This window comes from Lingula anatina, chromosome 3 (genome assembly GCF_051362555.1).
Source record: "Lingula anatina isolate TDL-2025a chromosome 3, LinAna3.0, whole genome shotgun sequence".
NCBI classification, from domain to species: Eukaryota; Metazoa; Brachiopoda; class Lingulata; order Lingulida; family Lingulidae; genus Lingula; species Lingula anatina.
The window spans coordinates 23,654,163-23,672,230 of NC_141769.1; the positions used below are offsets into that span (position 1 = coordinate 23,654,163).

The following is an 18,068-nucleotide window of genomic DNA, read 5'->3' on the forward strand; positions in this document are numbered from 1 at the left end:
AACAAATATATTTTTTTCTTTGATCAACTGTTGCCCTCGACATCATTTTCTGCGAGGCTACGGCAAGTACGTGTGACGTCATTGAAACATGTAGATGCAATGGGCGCAGGATAAACAACGGTGGAGATTTTTTTCTACAGCCATGTTTGGCTGTCAAGAACTAACTTGATGTATTCATTAAGTGATGAGCCATCGACAGGTTGTGTAGATCACAAAGAAGATAAAAGGTGAGGAATCAAATACTATTTTAAAATTGATTAAAGATTGAAAGTCACTGGGACACTCCTCTCTCTCAGTCAGTGTCTGGAGTCTCCTGTCTCCAAATTCAGGATGTCACCCCTATAAACTAGTGAGTCACAATTTCAAACTTACCTACCCCCCCCCCAAAAAAAAAAAAAAAAAAAAGAATATGTTGCGAGCAGTTGTCCCCATGCTCCTAGCCAATATGAGTTCGTAGATTGAATACCACTTGCAGGACAGAAATGGCGAAAATCAACTCGAGACGAAAATAACAATAATAACGAATTTTTTTAACGGAGTTGATCTCAAAAAACATTATTTGATATTTATTTGCTCAACAGATTCATGTTGGTATGTCTTGGAATGTATGAGAAAATAGACAAAGTTTTATGGATAATTCCTTTTTTTTCTTGCTATATAATCATTTGAATCAGTAAGACCAGCTCTAAAGTCTCTTTATGCCTTTTTGTCAACAGCTTTTGAGCTTTATTTAATTAATAATAACATATGATTATATTTAAGTCAACATTAAATCTATTAACAACCTTGGAGTAAAATGACCAAAAAATGATTAAAGGGTAAAAATGATTTTATAAAAAAGGGGTATACATTTTAAAATAAATGGGGCTATATAGTTGTTCCCATGATTTCTGATGTTCATCAATCTGTGTCGTAATTGAAAATGCTTCGTGTCTGACTCGTTGTGACAGTTCCTGCACCATTTTGTCTGGTTGGTTCTTATGTTGGGATAACCCTCTCCAAAACACACACAAACACATACATGTGCACGGATACATACACACACACACACACACACACACACACACACACACACACACACACACACACTTCAATTCTTTGGCTTTCAATATTTTTATAAATTCATTTATGTGGTGACTTTTATCAAGGTCTCTGCTAATCAATTGAATTAATAAGGCAATGTAATTACTTATTTTTTTCATCTTTTTCCAAGAAAGTTTTGAACTGTTTTACCAATGAGGCAAGAAGAAAAGGAAAATGACAAGTGGTTAACACTAGAATTTTGACAATTCATGAAACATTGAAAGCATTAATTATTTAATGTACTTACAAGTATTGCAATTCAGAATGAATAATACAATTTTTACAATAAATTGTATTTATCTTCCACATTTTTGAAAATCTGTCTACTAAAGTTGAGTGATTGTGTGTAAAAATTTATATCAGACAGTGATAAGGACTTAACCACAAAGATATTGAGTTAATCCCCTCATTGAATTCTGATCTAGTATCCAGAATGCGAGTTGTTGAGCTGATATGGTTTTCTTGTTCTGACTGTGAAGTAGCAGTGGATGTGTTTGCTTTGGTAAGCTTATATCAATAGTCTTCAACAGTGCACCCGTAGGTATCAAGTATGTTGAACAGTGTGAGAAAGAGCCAGAGTTGCAGAGAGGAGAGTCACTTTCAGCACTCTGAAATTAAGGGTGCTTCTATGACAGTCACATGCAATGAAATTTCTAAGGAATAGATACACAACGAGTAGGGGCAGTGTATATGATATAACATTGCCAAGCATACTCCTTGCTGTCAAGTATTGTGTGTATGCCTGACTTAGGCTTCGTTCACATGGAAAGTCTATTTTCTAAAAATCTATTTTCTATTCGCGGTATCTTATGATCACGCTCTGTGCCCTGAAATTTCTCGCGGCGTAATTACTGGCAGCGCGAGCCAGTTATTTATAGTAACTTACAGTAACTGGCTCGCGCTGCCAGTAATTACGCCGCGGGACATTCAGGGCACAGACCGTGATCACAAGATATACCGCGAATAGAAAGTAGATTTTTAGAAAATAGACTTTCCATGTGAACGAAGCCTTACACTGTGACAGATGTTGAGAACAAGACATACATAATAGTGGTACTCGCATTCTTGTGTGTTTCCAAGATGCACCATGTCTGGAAATTATGTTTTCAGCATCCACAGTGGCATATAGTTTCTAGACACCATGTTCTACAACAGTAACAGGGATCATTGACTGTTGATGTTATAGTGATTTGATTTGAATTCCTGTCTCCAAGAATAGTATTACATTATTTAACATTTCTTGACTTGAAATGGATTTATAAATATTTGCCCTGGTACACATTGAACTGTGATAAGCCCACTCTTGTAATGTAAATATTTTAATAACAGTGAAAATCCATGTCATATACAAAGTGTTATTTGTATTTGTATTTACACAAAATCAGAGTTATCCTGGTGAAAAATTGATTTAAAAGCTCCCTTTTTTCTGTTAGCTAATTTCAGGTTTATTTTGCATTTGGTATTGGCTAATGGTAGCCTTGAGAATGATATTTTTTGCATATTAGTTTGGGAGAATTAAGTGATTTGATCAATATTGGTGAACACCCTACAAAATATCTTTTTAAGTGAGTCAAATCTCGTATTATTAATTTTGATCTCTTAAATATGATAAGCAATTAGGAAGTTATTTGTCCATGGAAATATCTAAAGAAAACCAATATGATATCTTTCTATTAATATTATTCACACAATGAATGGAGAAAAATCCAAGCAACTTAATAAATCCACGATCATTTATAAAACTGTGGCAGTCTTTTATGAAGCTGTCAGCTATGCTTTCATCGACCTGCTGTAAAGCATGCTCTGATGTATCCAAGTTCATTTATAAAGTGGTGGCAGCCTTTATAGAGCTGTCATGTGTTTCCGTTGACCTGCTTTAACTGTGTGCTATGCTTTGCACAATATGTCAGAAAATGATGAAGTATGGTGGCGAAAGTGCACAGAGCAGAGGGTCAACGCAGTTGAAACTCTCATGGTTTTTAATGGCAGTAATTGCTGATAGCTATGTGTACTTGAGCTAGTGATCAAAAGAAAAAATGAATGTAAAAGTAGTATATTTGTTTAATATGATGTATTTTTTCAGACTTGAGGTAACTCTTGTCTATCCCTTGGGCAATATCCAAGTATTAAGCTTCAAATATTTGTTTTTAATTAACCCAATATCTATTTACATTAACTGCTTGACAGAGGTCTATTGATCAGACTATCATTGATATGCTTCCCAGTAGAGTGATCAGACAAAATGAGGTGAAAAACAAAGATAAATACATGAAATTTAATATTGACATTGGTATTGATTAAATCCCATATGTTTCATTAAACCTTTTTTTCCAAAGCTATGATCCCCAGTGCCAAGGGAGTAAAATGAAAGCTTATCTCATTTTTGTGTTGATTAAAATATTAACTGTGCCTTAAAAGAATTTTTAGATACCCTGTTGTAGTAATTTCTATACCTAAAAAGTAAAGTATAAAGTTATGTCTAGGTTCTTATTTGCCACACACCACCACTTGTCAGTGTAGTTTACAATAGAGCACAATATGTCTGCCATATATTTTGCCCTGATTCAAACACTTGCTGTAGATGTTTTCACCTCCCTGTGGCAGATACAGCTTCATATGTTGATAGCAGTTGTTAAAATTCTTTGAAATAGAAAATGACATTTTCCCTCTATTAAAGCCATTATTAAGTCACATGGAAGATCATGGATTGAGAGTTTAAGAAAAAATAAATCAGTGAATGTTTTACAACTTACTAGTGATTGAATACTAGTATTTGTATATATATATATAGAGAGAGAGTAACCACTGATAAAAAGAGTATCTTTTCTGTCTTCAGATGGCTACTGCAACCAAAGAGACACGGGGTCTATCACCAAGTAAACATCCCCGTTTGGCCTCTCCTTTTTACCAGGATTTGATGAAAAAATACTCTCATGTCTTTGAAAAGCAACAGAGTCCAGATAGAATTAGGTCAAGGCCATCATCACGGGGACCACAGGGTGAGACTGCAGGGTCAAGGTTATTACATAGCAATGGTTCAGTTTCAGACCCTTTAAGGTCAAGGCCATCATCAAGGGGACCACAGGGTGACACAGCAGGGTCAAGGTTATCACATGATAATGAACTAATCATAAACAGTATTGGGTCCTCCTCGTCGTTAAATGGATCACAGGGTCGAGCCAGGTCAGAGAGCCAACAAAATTCTTCAAGCAATTCAAAGTCATGTCCATCAAGAATTGCTGCTGCTGCATCAATTTCTCCAAAGACCTCACCATTGACAAAACTCTCCTTAATAGGGGATAGAACATTGGCAGCTCGGCCTTCAAGTGCCTGCAGTCTTCCATATAAATCAACTGATGATGTGGCTGGCCATTCTAGTGAATATGTTGGCCAAGTTGTGCCCAGGCCAGGTAGTGCCAGCATCTTTGAGAAAAATTCGTTCAAATCTCCAGAACACTCTCCCCACCGTTCTCCACTCACTGACTCCACAAACAAACCAATATTGAACTCCCCAGAGGGTCCGCATGATCATTCAGCCATCTCGTTAAAAGAAAAATTAAGACGTAATTCTCAGACTCTTAAAGAGCTTCTTGATTCCCCATTGAAAACAAGACTAAGGAATTTATCCAAAGAAAGACCCCCAAGTAGAAAGACTGATCATGGAAATTCACAAAATTCTCAAAATTGCCAAATTAATGAAAGTGAAAATGAAATCTCATCTGAAGGAAGGACTTCCAAGTTACAGAATCTCAAAAGCAGATTGATTTCAAGAGAAGAGGGTTTACTGACTAGAAACAGTGAAGAGCCGAGAGGTCGGCCTAGGCAGAGACATGAATATAAGACAAGGTTGGCTAGCCCAGACTCTCATGATAGTGCTGTGGAAATTGATAATGGATCAGTTAATTCAAATCCATCATTAGATATTTCTCCATGTGAAAACCCATCCACAGAATCATCCGGCAAATCTGGAAAACTGTCATCCCTATCACCAGGTGGTGCTAATGGTTTGATCAAGACGGACCAGCTTGAAGATCTGCTCTTGAAACAGGCTCTACAGAATGACTTACAGAAATCAATAGCTGGGGAAGAGACAGTTGTCACTCAAAACAAAGGTTAGCTATTCTGTCAAGGTTCAAATTTTTAGTTTTTTTTTTGAGTAATTGGTATTTTATATTTTGTATATGAATGTTACAGATCTGAATGCTTTGAAACAATGAAATTTACATGATGTTTTTTAGATGTTCAGCTTAGATTCAAAATAATTTCAGTGTGTCCTGTTTCTTAAAAAGGTGCTTAGGACAAAGTTTTTCACTTTAACTTTCAGATTCAGATGCAGACTCTGGTATTGCTCAAGCCTATCAAAAGCCAAAGTTGCATTTGGTGCGAGGTGACTCTGTCTCATCAACCGAACAGGAGAGCTTGCTGTCTCCAAGACATGAATTAAGTGTGTAAGTAAAGACATATATGGCCCTGTATTTATATGTTAAATCCTATTCCATCTGTAGATGTTGAATACAGTAAGTAGAGGTTTTGCTTCAGCACAATGGAGAGCTATCTGTTTAAAAAAAGGAGAGTTACTTTAGAATTTTTTTGAGAATTATATTAATTGCAAAAGCCACAGCTGAGATTAAGTTTAGTTTGATACAGTACACATTTTGATTAGATTTGTGTGCAGCAACAAAAAAAAAAGGAAAAAAATTAATTTTAGAAATTTTCATTTATCTGTTAGGTATACCCTATCCTTAACCATGTAGAAAAATAAATGTAATCTTGAAACCTGTTTTTGAGATCAAAGTGAAATTCACCATTTTTAACTCATAAACTGGTGTCTACATGGTTATTTTTTTAATGGTTTTGAATATTCTACACCCTAGTGATTAAGTGAGAATAGAAAAAATTTCCAGGAAAATTAAACTTTTTGTCATATAAAGGTTTTCTCCTCAATTCAAGATAAATTGACAGTTGTTGTTTGTACCTAACAAACTGTTTATTTATTTATTTATCAGACTTTCTTTCATTTCTTTTCATATATCCAGCTTGTCACCCAAGATGTCTCCCGGGGTGAACATCTCCCTGGCCAAGAGTAACTTCAGGAACACACAGAAAACTTTGACCAGCCAAGGTGGCAGGTGTGGTCCTCTCAAGGCTGACCACAACATACAGCTGGTCGTGTCATCAAAACACAGGGACAGGTAGGTTATCTCAACAAGTCCTATTGTGAATTGTCTTTTCGTTAAATAGCTGGACACTCATTGACTTAGTCTTAATAGCATTTTGAACCATAATGGTGAGAAATTTGGGGAAAATTTTGATTTTTTATGGGAAACACAATGGCTTGATAAATTGAAGTTATCTAAACTTGACTCACTGGAGAATGTTGTCTTTTAGTCAGATAGCTTGGCAGTTCTTCACTAACCAGCATTTTATCTTGATTCGTTTAATGCATAAATATGATGAAAATATGGAAACGTTTTATATTTTTATGAAGTTGTTCAGTATCAGGCTTAATATATGCAGGGGTGAGCCCAGTTTTACATGATTCTTTGTCCTTCATCATCACAGTCTCCTTTATCAAAATAAAGTCCAGGTTTAGTTGTCATAATTGATTGTAGGTTAATTGTGACCTTTGTGTTCAGATAGAAAATTTTATATAGATTTACAGGAACAGGACACCATGTTCATATAATCACATTCTTTAGCTCACATATCTCTGTTCACTTGATAAGTTTAATAACGTACATTGGAAAAAGTCAAATGCTGTCATATTATTTCCATTTGATTGTTTTTCTGTTTAGTGCCATAGCAGAAGAAGCCTTGAGTGAAAAGCTGAAATGGTATCAACAAGGTGCTAGACCTAAAAACTCGACAGGTTTGTCTTTAGAATTTTCTGATCAGCGCCACCTTCAGGCAGCAGATTATGGTGATGATGAGCTTGATGACTCAGATCCAAGGTTAGGCATATCACATGATATTAGTCTTGAAACTGGAGGAGACCAGCAAACTTCCAGTGTGAGTTCCAAAGCTTCCATTCCACCTTCCCTCAATGGGTTGAGACACTCATTCACAGGCCAACAACAAGCAAGTCAGGGTAATTTCTGTGGAGAAATATCTCAAGAATTAACACTTAGTGGCAGCAATAGTTTGGACAGTTTATTACCTGCCTCAAAACGAAAAAGATCTAGATCTGCAGATCGTCCTGCCAGTAGAAACAGGGATTCCACATTTAGTTATAGCTATGACAGTCCCAAAAGTAACAGTGTAAGTGAAACTGAAGTGTCCCCAGGAGACAGAGGGAAGGATTCAGTCATGTCTGAAAAACTTCACTTATTCAATGGGCTCCCAGTGCATGATGGCCCACCCAAACCACCGCAGTACCCAGCCTTAGCTTCATCCGTGTCAGGAAAGTCAAAATCACAGTCTTATCTCCGCGAGCCACAGCCTCTAAATACAAGTCAAGGTCAGTTTAGGAAACATCACTCAGCGGGAGATTTATATGCCAAAACCAATGGACATCTAACAAATGGGCATGAGATTGATACTTATGGATGGATTGATTCCCAACAGAGGAAACTTTTTGATGACTTGATGTCAAATCCACCTGTTGCTGATGATAAACTTGAAGAGAATCCCTCACATTTGGAACATTCATTTGACGAGGAAGTTTCCTACATATCAAGTAAAGGAAAAAAGATGAAAAGTATTTTAAAAAGAAAAAAAGGCAGTTATTCTCCCTCCAATGAAGATGATGCGGAGAGCAATATTTCTAGTCAAGATGTCACAACCCAGAACCGACCTCCGTCCAGGGCTCGGAGTGAGGGTGGTCAGCGCAGCAGGGAACCAAACAAAAATAACAGACCCTCTTCAAGAGCAAGTGGAAGGCATAGCGTTAACTTTGATATGGAAAATTCCAGGGTTTATATTGATGAAAAGCCAGTTGGTAGAGACAACAAGAGGGATACCCCACAGTTTCTCAGTCAGGCTCATGATAAGGCTAGACCTGGAAGTGCACAGGCTGCCCCTTTCGGTTCTCAGGCTCAAACCACCTTTTCTCCCAGTCTTCCTCAAAACACGACTCAGGCTTATCATATGTCTAGATCTAGGACTCCAAAATTAAAATCTGCCAATAAAACTGTTACCTTCCACCTTTCTCCAGAGATGGCAGCACAGTCTGGACAGAGTCAAGAAGCTCTAGGTCCATCTCAGCCAGTTGGAGGCTTAGATATCAAGTATCTCCGGGAGTCCAGTGTAGATGATGGACAAGAAATAAAACCGCAGAACAGTCACTTCTTATCCAATGGATTCTCAGGAGAAGACCACGCAGAGAAATTATGGCTAGACCATAAAGATGGTGGTACTAATGACTCAAGGTTATTCAGTGGTAGTGTACCTGCAGACAGTGTCCATGAGAGACCTTCATCAAGAGCAGACAAACAAAATCCACCACAAAATAAAAGAGAAGGGTTATCAACAGGCAAGGATTCCAGGGCACCACATTATGATACAGTAGAATATACCTGTCCCCCACATAGTGAAAACCCCACAAAATCCTCCAGTTCTGCTGCAAGAGTGACCCCAAGTGGCCTGTCTCTGTCAACAGAGGACGATCCTTATGAGACGGTGGAGGTTATCACTGACCTTAGCAATACATCAGCAGCAGCAGAGGAGAACAAAATGAATTCTTCCTTTGGTTTAAACAGCAAGGGCCAAGTAATGAGCAAACCACCAAGAAACCGTTCCAGACCAAATAGTGCCGATATCAGTAAAGAACATCATCCAAATCCTGAAGCTCCACCACCACAACCTGAGACTGGTGATGCCAATGTCAAACAGCCTAATGGTACCACTAGTGCCATCTATGCTGTTGTTGACAAGTCAGCCAAGCTTCCAAGGAGTCGCACACCAGATAATGTGAGGAGTCGTACACCTGATCCTTTGCCTGTCAGTAACCCCTGCATTGTAGTGGGAGGAGATGATGAGATTGAAGAACTTGACACACCAACTCTTCCAAGAAGGAGATATAGGAGGTAAGTGGGAAATTCATGAGAAACTGAATAATCAGGCTAGTTATAGATGTAAGAATGAATCAGGCATGAGGTTTTTCGGACTGTCGGCAGATTTCCAAGTTTTTGGGAGCCAAAAATATCATTAGCCTAGGCCACCCCCTGGCCTCCACAATATATTCTCAGACTTTCTCACTAAATAGCAGTCTCTTCCCCAATGAATTATATGTGGCTCATGACTGTATGTCAGCCTCTCTTGTGTAAGAAGATATCATAACAGTATGCTGAATTCAATTTGATTTTTTATCAAAATGAGTAAGCAGTAACCAAAAAATTCAAACATAAATCATATTATAATAACAATAATTCTAAATAATTACTAGAACAAAACCTATATGGTAACCTTTTCTACCTAATAATTTTTAATTTATATAATTCTTAACTATGAAAAGCTAATATAATTTCATAGTTACAGTATTTTTTTAGTTGAAGTTGTCCATTATGTATTACAATATTATTGAAGTATTCTTTGTGAATTTTAGCAATCTGGAAGAGTCTAAGGAACTAAGTGGGTCAAGGTCATCTCTAATGGACCGTATGGAAGGTCTCAGGAGATCAGCAAAGAGCAAGTTTAAAGCAATAAAGAGGGCCATGAGCTTGGACAGGTAAGATCAGTTGGAAATTGTTCCTTCGTTAGAGAAATGTTACTTTTTGTGATGTATACAAAGTTTATAAAATTGGTTGATTTTGAAATGCCCTCTTCTAAGACAAAAATGCAGGTTTCAGTGATATGATTTGTCTTTTCATATTTGAGTACTCTCTTTAATCTATATTTGTTTTGTTCCTGTGTAATTTATTTGGTCATTTTACTTACTTATACTAGAATAGAGATTTAGAATCTGGGATTTGCATCCAGAATTTTGTTAAAAGTTATCAAGTTGTGCTTCTTTACCAATGCCAAACACCATGTAATCCAGTTATTTTATGATATCAATGTTGATCAAATCTGTTATTTTAAAAAATCATGCAAATTTTCTTTCTAGAATCAAATCACTTCTTAGAATTTCTGGCATCAAAGTGTAGGGATTGTTCGTGCAACTTTATTTATAAAATCTTATCAGTATTTGTATTTTTTATAATGAGTGTGTTACATAGATTGAAACATTAAAACAAGACTCATCAAACTAACATTTATTTTTCTACTTCAGGATTGATAAGAGTAGAGAGTCCACTGATTCCAAGGAACCTGGAAAGGTGAAGGTCAAGAGAGCTCCGTCACTGCAATCTCTCAGGCTGAGCTTCAGTAAGAAAAAAGAGGACAGACCCAGTAACCAAGCAGTGGATATTGAGGTTCCAGTAAAAGACAAGTAAGAACATTAATGTCCTGTATAACACCATATAGACCAAGAATTGGCTTACACTTCACAATCAGTAGAGCTAATGCTGTCCCTAAGCTTCTTGCCCTCGGTAATCTTTTTCTCACATTATTCGGCTAACAGGTTTATCTTTTGCGTCACTGTTGTGAAGTACATAAGGTTTTTTTTTTTTTTTTTGATAAAACAGCAAGACTTGCATAACGAAAGAAGACTTCATAGTATGATATTCTTGGTGTGTCCAAATTGAAAAAAAAAATTATCTCATGCTGACAGCAATATGCAGCAGAGCACTCATCTTTCATTGAAGAATATCTCTTTTCATGAGAACAGTCAGTCAGAACATCTATTAGTAAATAATAATAAAAAAAAACATTTCCAGGAAATCCAAGAAAAGACCCTCCAGTGCCCAAACTCCCAAAAAGTCTTCCCAGCACCTGCGTCGTCACTCCATCGCCTCACCGGAGGAAGTGGAGAGCCCCACACACGGGCGAGCCATAGGGCGCCTCCTGTCGGTCAACTCTAATGGGTCTCAGGTTATAGAGCTGATCAAACCACCACATGGACCCTTTGGTTTCTATATTGCCAGAGGGAATGCCAAGTTTAAGCATGGTATGCTATATTTTGATAGGATTGAATATATATGTTGTTAATTTGTTCTATGTTATGAAAAATCTGTATACTTTTTCTTTTTTTGGTAAAGGCAATTTTTTATCCTGGCAAGGGGATATGTGTTTGATCACTAATGCAGTAACTGACTGTAAATTGGTGAGGTTAAAGTAAGGAGAAAAATCAGGTTTTTACTCAGGTTTTGGTGTGCTACCTGCCATGTGTACTATTAATTTTATGATATTGTAAAGGTATTCAACTTTTTTGGGTCTTCACACTTTGAATAAAATTAGCATAGACTATTTTAGGAATGTAAAAGTATACAAATAGTGACCATTACGTCATGTCATTTACCAAACTATTTTGTCTGCAAGGGAATACATGGTTCACAGATCTAGCCCAAAGCCACAATGAATTAAGTTTATTTTCTTTGTGTTGTTCCAGGTATATTTATCTCCAGACTAAGTGACGGTTATCCTGAAAAGTTTTTTGCTGGTTTGCTTAGTGTGGGTGATGAGATTCTGGAAGTGGATACAAAACCCACCAAGGACCTTACCCTAGATGACCTCTACGATTTCATGGCCACTAAGAAGAAATTGGTTCTGAAGACATTGCCTTTGTTAGCTAGGACTGACACTTAAATATATGGGAGTGAATGACATTTCATCTACTCTTAGTGAATTCATATTAGCAAGTAAGATTCACAATCATGTCTTGTCATGAATGAAATGAGCAATATTTTCATTGCTATTGTTTATGTCAAAGAAATGAATTTCGATAAAAAAATTTCCCCAGTATCTGGTTGATTTTCTCAGCTGGTGTACTCTGGGTAGATCTTGAGATTATAACATAGGGTTGTGACTTTCACAATATTTTGATACAGTATATTCACCCACTCTTGCATTCATTATTGTTAAACAAATGCCTTATAGTGCATATCATGTTTTTTTGTCCATGTTTTTGTCAGTGTTGTTTTTATTAAGGGACCAAATATTAAGCACAGTTTGCCATTCCACAGGTTTGTAGCTTATGCTAATAAGGGCAGTTTAGTTGTTTTCTCCTGCCTGATATTTAATGTTATATTTTACCAAGCCAGTTGGCTTTGTAAATTGATATTATTGCTTTTTTAAGATTTGCCAATAACTGACAAGGAAAACTATTAAAAGACCTATTTTGTCTCCTAGTTAATATTGAGGCATATTCCAAGGGTACAACTATAAAAGTTTTTTGAAAAAAGACAAATGTCGCCATTCTTTAGATTGATGATGTTGGTACAATTTATGCACTGCTTTCCGTCCTGACTTTATACTCTTTGCACAGATCTATGCATTTCTCACTGTTAAGGATTTTGTTTTAAATTTTGTATAAATACAGTTGTTTACATGATCACCGTCCTATTTGTTCTATTTCTAGCACAAATATATTCAGTAGTGTTACTAGTGTGCATGTATTTTTATACAAGTGTTTTAATATATATATTGCTGTTAGTTTTATCACTTTATTCCACTGCCCATATTGTGTCAGCCTAATGTTGATGTTAACTATTAGTTATACTTGAACAGTGTAGGCAGATCTTCGGGGGAAGGGGGGGAGATTTGTTTATTTATTGTTATTTTTAAAAATAATTATTATTATTTAGTTTTGATTATTTATTGCTTTGCTTGAATCAGTGTAATGCTTTGAGGCTATTTTATTGCCATCCCATATTTTGGACTGTTTATTAATCCTTTCTGTGGATTTCAAATACTTTTTTCAGTAGGTTGTGATTTTTTGTTGCTCTTTTCACTGGGTCCAAAGGTTTGAAATGTCACATATCACTTAAAAAACATTTCTTTTTTGATTTCTTTAAATGATTATTGTTGATTCTTCAGCTTGTTTGTACATTAAAGAAAAGAAGCAGTTCAGAGAGACATGTGCATGCTTCTCTAGATCTGCCCTTGCACAATACTTATTGAACCAAAGATCACAAAGTGCAAGTAACTGTATTACAATTCTGTCATATTTCTGTCCAGATTTTATATTTATGTCACTTTACTGGACTACTGTACAGTATCTAATTTAAAGAGTTTTATTATTATTTATTTGTTAGTTTGTTCACTTATTTATTTATTTATTCATTGTTTATTTAGTGGGCATGCAGGGAATAATTTTAGCTTTTCTTTTGTGAATAGAAAATATGTGCTTTTAGAAATCACGTTAATTTCATGCAGAGCTTCCAGCCCTATCTGTTGCATTTAATATATTTGTAATATATATATCGTATTTTTAGATAATTTACACGCTTAATAGTATTTTTATAGCCATTGTTGTGAGTTACAGTTGTGTCATTAGCTTTTTATGTCACAGTGTGCTTTTTCATATATTTCAAGAATTATTACTGCATTTCACAACAGATTTATGTGGCCTGTTGTCAAATTGTATCTCAACTTGTGGGTTTTATTTTGTATGCATGCTTAATTTCTTGAACATTGTCATCATTCACCATCCGGTCACAGTCTTGTCCTCCAGTGCAAATTGATTGCCGTCCCAGAATTTCGTCTATTTGTAAATGCCTATTGTGAATTTGTAAAGGCCTTATGGGAGGTTTTGATTTTATGTTACTCTTATTACTGGGTCCAATGTTTCAGAAAGTCACATACTACATGAAACCTCTCCAGAAAAATTCACCCTTTTCTTTTCTTGTTTAATATTCTGTATCTGTGGTCTTGGTTACCACTAATATGTTATACGTGACCAATGCAATTTCAATAATGCATCTGTTATAGTCATTAAAATGCTACTTTTGTAGCCAGTAGATGAAATGTTAGCTTTACTTATATGATTAGGTTTATAGCAAAGAGATTTAATCAAATAGATCATTTATGCGTAGGAGACATATATTTTTAATGTTTAAGTTATAAAGTACTTTCTCATAAATAGATGATTCCACTGTAAGCCTTCACTTAGTTGTTTAAACATTGTTTATTTTCATATACTGATATATAATATAGATTGTGTATTAATTTATAGATTCTTGTACATAAAAGCTTACAATGAAAACATATACAGTGTAGTGAGATAACAATTTCTTGCATTACAATAGAGAAAGAAATAAGATACCAGTTGTACAAAAAATATATGTAATCTGTAAACACTCAATGAAATATTTACATCTGTACATTTAATATTTAGTTCAATGTGTCAGTAATAAGAGTGACTGATCTGTTTCAATAAACGTGCATATTCACATTTCTAAAAACAAATAAGTTCTTATATTTCAAATAAGCCCTACACCGCGGTCGCCAATTTACAGTGTATGTACATTCAATCAAGGGGAAAGTTGTACGTAAGAAATGATTAAACGATTCATTATTGTGTGCAGTTGGCTTAGAAACCAAAGTAACCATGACATTTTCAGTTTGCCCAGAACATTTTATAAATGCATTATTATTTTTTTACATCCAAAATTACTGACTCTCAACAAAAAGTATTTGCACAATATTATTCATTAAAAATAAGAGACCTATTACTTTATAAATGTCGCTCTTCCATACGTGAGGTATTCAGTGTTCTTCGTCGTTCTTAGGTTTTAAACTATATGTTTTAAGTTTTTCGTTGCCGTCACTTCATGAATGTATTAATAACATGATCGTTAATTTCAAAAATTAAAGTATCGATAAAACGTTCAACGTCAAATTGGTGGCATTAACACTGTTATATGTAATTGGTCTCCGTTGTCTTTTCTCTCTCAATGCCTCCCTTATTACACCGAAAACTTGATGGTCGACTGCTTCGCGAATCCTTTGACACAGTTTCTGGCGTCTCGTGCTTATTCATAAATATGGCAATTCGCTTTCTGAGAAGCCTCCAGACTCTTCTGGTGCAGACAAACGCAACGAAGATGAAGACACCTTGAAGTGTGTTCAAAATTATGAACACATACCAGAGTTCTCTAAGCTTCGTTGCCATGGCAATGAAGGCCATTACCCACGTTATCCCGACAATGGTGGACAGCTTTGCGTACAGCAACAAGCAGCGCTTGTTCGTCGACTTTTCAACCATGCTGGCCATGCTTGCGGCTTTGGTAGCCCGAAGGATGTTCTGCACGGCCATGCTGAAAAACACCGCATTTGCAATCAGGAGCAATCCCACTGGGGCCACAAAGTAGATGATGAGCCCGAGCCTCTGAGTTATCCAACATATATCATGGTCGCCGAACCTGGGTTGGAAGTCATCCGGCACAGGCAGGAAGTCCAAGGCGAACGCTGTCAGGACTATGGGGAGTGGCGCCGTCCACGCGTAGAAGACATAACGTGGATAACGCGCGTTTGACACGGCTTGGATGGTCGGCCGCGAAAAGGTGCGGTACACGTCAAAAGACATGACGTTCATCCAGAAGAACGCCACCAAAAAGGCGTAGTGCATCCCCACAGCCACCAGAGTGCAAAGAGCGTTCACACCACCAGCGGCCGGGCCCAAGAGGAACAGAAGCTGCGCCGTGAAGAGAGCTCCTGAAAGGTTCATCAGGAGTTTGCCTGGGACGTTCCGGAGAGTAGGCAGGGTGATATAGACAGCCAGAAGTGCGGCAAGACAAACGAGGGACATGATGCTACCGATTTCAGAGAGTATTTGTTGAGGCTTGGAAAACGAGAACACCATTCTTTGGTCCATGTCGCTGAGGGCGGGGTACCGAACGGAACGTTCCCAGCACAGCTCTACAGTGTTGTCTTCTAGAAGATTGAACCTGCCCCTTGGGATTACCTCATCCGTTTTGTTTAAATAGACAGAACCATCGGCCATAATCGTAAAATTTGTGTGGTTGTAGCAATTAGAAAGGTTGCGATATATTTCAGTCACTGACTCGTTTTTTAGTTTATCTGTCAAGTTCGAAATCTGAACCTCAGAAACTTGCATCACGAAACCGAAGGAGTCCACTGTATCTGCAGTTACCCCAGATTGATCTTTCTTTACACATTTGCCCTGTGTGTCCAAATAGTGGCCGTCGGCGCATATCAGCTGTCTGCACGTCTCGGTGACCACGTCAAACACCTGTCCTGGAAGGCAGTTAGCGAAGTCGAACACTTTCTCTGTGCTCCCTTTCTTTACAAACCGCATAGCGTTAGGATCGAAGAGGATTGAGAAGGAATAGACGTTAGCGCCAAAAACTTTGGCTTCGGTGGTCGTGCTTGGTACGAGGGCAGGGATGGAAGTAATGTTTCCGTCTCCTTGCCCGTTACATCTGGCGCATGCCATGTCTTTGAAGACTTCCCCAGTTTCTCTACTGTATACTAAAGACGCATATGGCGTGGTTTCGCATTGAGCGCGATACTCGGAGGCATGCTCGCAGCACTTTCCGATATATGGAACACAGTGTTTGGAGTTCATGGTGACATTTGGAGGACGACTGTACACAGGCCGGCATTTCTCAAGTGTTTCTGATAGCTTTTCTTCCGCTTTCACCGGACCCGCGTGCAGGGCTGTTATACTCAGTACCTGTCCGGAGGCGTGAGGGTCCTGACACGTGAACTGCACTGTCCAATAGACCACGTCCTTTTCACCGTGACAGATACTACAGTAGATGTTTCTGTATAGCAAACCGGTGCTGTTTCCAATAACCGGGATGTACTGCATCTGGTCCGTCTCCGGTCCTCCTCGGTAGGCTGGGACATGTTGGCATTGCGTTTTCGTTTGAATAGAACTATTCCAACTGTGCGGGCAACTGTTGATGAAGTACCATGGGGTATTTTCCTCTTGGTTCTCAATCGCCATGCACTGGGCATGATCAGCGACTCGGGCCTTTAAGTTCGAAAATGTATGTGAATTATTCCTATTCAAAAAGTCTACACAACAATCGCCGTACAGGAAACAAATGTCACTGCAGGAGCAGTGTTCAATGTTGCCATCGGTGCGGTTCGAACAGTGCCTGTAGCCAGTGAGGTTAGCATTGGAGCCGTTGGTATTCTGTGGAAGGATTGTAAAAGTTTGGCAACACAACACAGCTGAAGCTAAGATAAGAAAACAGTAGATAGCTTCACCTTTCGCTGCCATATATATATAATTTTTTAGTTCTGTTATAATGAATCGATGTCGAGAAGTCCGCTTGATCTATGCAAATAAGTTATAAAGTGCACAGTTCCCGGAGAAAGCTGCTCCGTTGCTTTGATTAAATTTAAGTCATCACCTACTTTAAAAATTATGCCCACTTTATCAAAGTTGAAAGCTAAGTTTCCGCCCTTGTGATATGGAACCGTAGAACGAAGGTTTGTCTTGAAAACGTATCCACTAACTGGTGGTAAATGTCGCCTGGCGCGTCTTTTAAGATACGACCTAAGTTACCTAAAGCCTTGGTATTAAGCGCGTTTGTAAAATAACTATCATTTCCTTAACTACATTCAAGACATCAGAAAATGAATATAGAAAGACTATTAGTTCCTTTTTCAGACTTAAGGGTGTGTCTTGTTATGATAGCTTGCCATGGCTTTAAATCTTTAGTGAAATCCCCTGCTTCTTGTGGAAAAAGATTATCCAAGAGCCTTGTGCAAAGGGTAGGAAAATAGTATTGGGAAATGTCTATACCTTCATTTAAGTACATGCTGTCATTTATAACGAAATTCCCTTTGATAGGAATTTAAGACCCAGGTAATCGTAATGCCTGACATCCGCAATCTTAATTGACACCGTGGTTTTAGATGGTAACCTCAATTCTGATAAATATGCCACGAAGCCATCAGTAACGGAATAACGGAATGACATTTTTCTACATTTATGAGCTGATTAAGTTAATGATTGGATAAAGTAACGAGGTAGTGGGGAACATGCAGCACGTAGAACATCTACTAGATACACCCACGTTGATTAGAGGCGGCATTGGTGGCAGTCGTATTGCTTTTTGCTTTCTTGTCTTAGATCACGTATTTCCTTCTTGTATTAATCGACATGTAACTCCACCCCCACGGATTGTTCACTTTAACACACCAGGAAACAGAAATCTACCCATCCTCTCTACGTGGGTTTTCTGAAGAAT

The 18,068-nt window shown here is 37.5% G+C and overlaps 2 protein-coding genes across 3 annotated transcripts; one reads left to right on the top strand and one right to left on the bottom strand.

Moving 5' to 3' along the window:
- Positions 1 to 38: 38 nt before the first annotated feature.
- LOC106158366 (uncharacterized) lies at positions 39 to 14,108 on the top strand. 2 transcript variants are annotated; one of them, XR_015333470.1, is made up of 10 exons: positions 39 to 227; positions 3,920 to 5,195; positions 5,408 to 5,531; positions 6,120 to 6,275; positions 6,879 to 9,107; positions 9,626 to 9,748; positions 10,292 to 10,450; positions 10,839 to 11,068; positions 11,510 to 11,759; positions 11,824 to 14,108. XR_015333470.1 is itself a non-coding variant. In XM_024074683.2 (9 exons), the coding sequence occupies exons 2-9, from the start codon at positions 3,920 to 3,922 to the stop codon at positions 11,704 to 11,706; spliced, it is 4,494 nt and encodes a 1,497-aa protein (XP_023930451.1). In that variant the 5' UTR covers positions 39 to 227; the 3' UTR covers positions 11,707 to 14,108. The 2 variants fall into 2 exon arrangements, 1 of the variants encoding a protein (XP_023930451.1); XM_024074683.2 differs by having other exon boundaries at positions 11,510 to 14,108.
- A 176-nt stretch (positions 14,109 to 14,284) lies between these two features.
- LOC106158363 (uncharacterized) lies at positions 14,285 to 17,745 on the bottom strand. Its single transcript, XM_013534298.2, has one exon. The coding sequence runs from the start codon at positions 17,090 to 17,092 to the stop codon at positions 14,759 to 14,761; it is 2,334 nt and encodes a 777-aa protein (XP_013389752.2). The 5' UTR covers positions 17,093 to 17,745; the 3' UTR covers positions 14,285 to 14,758.
- Positions 17,746 to 18,068: the final 323 nt, after the last annotated feature.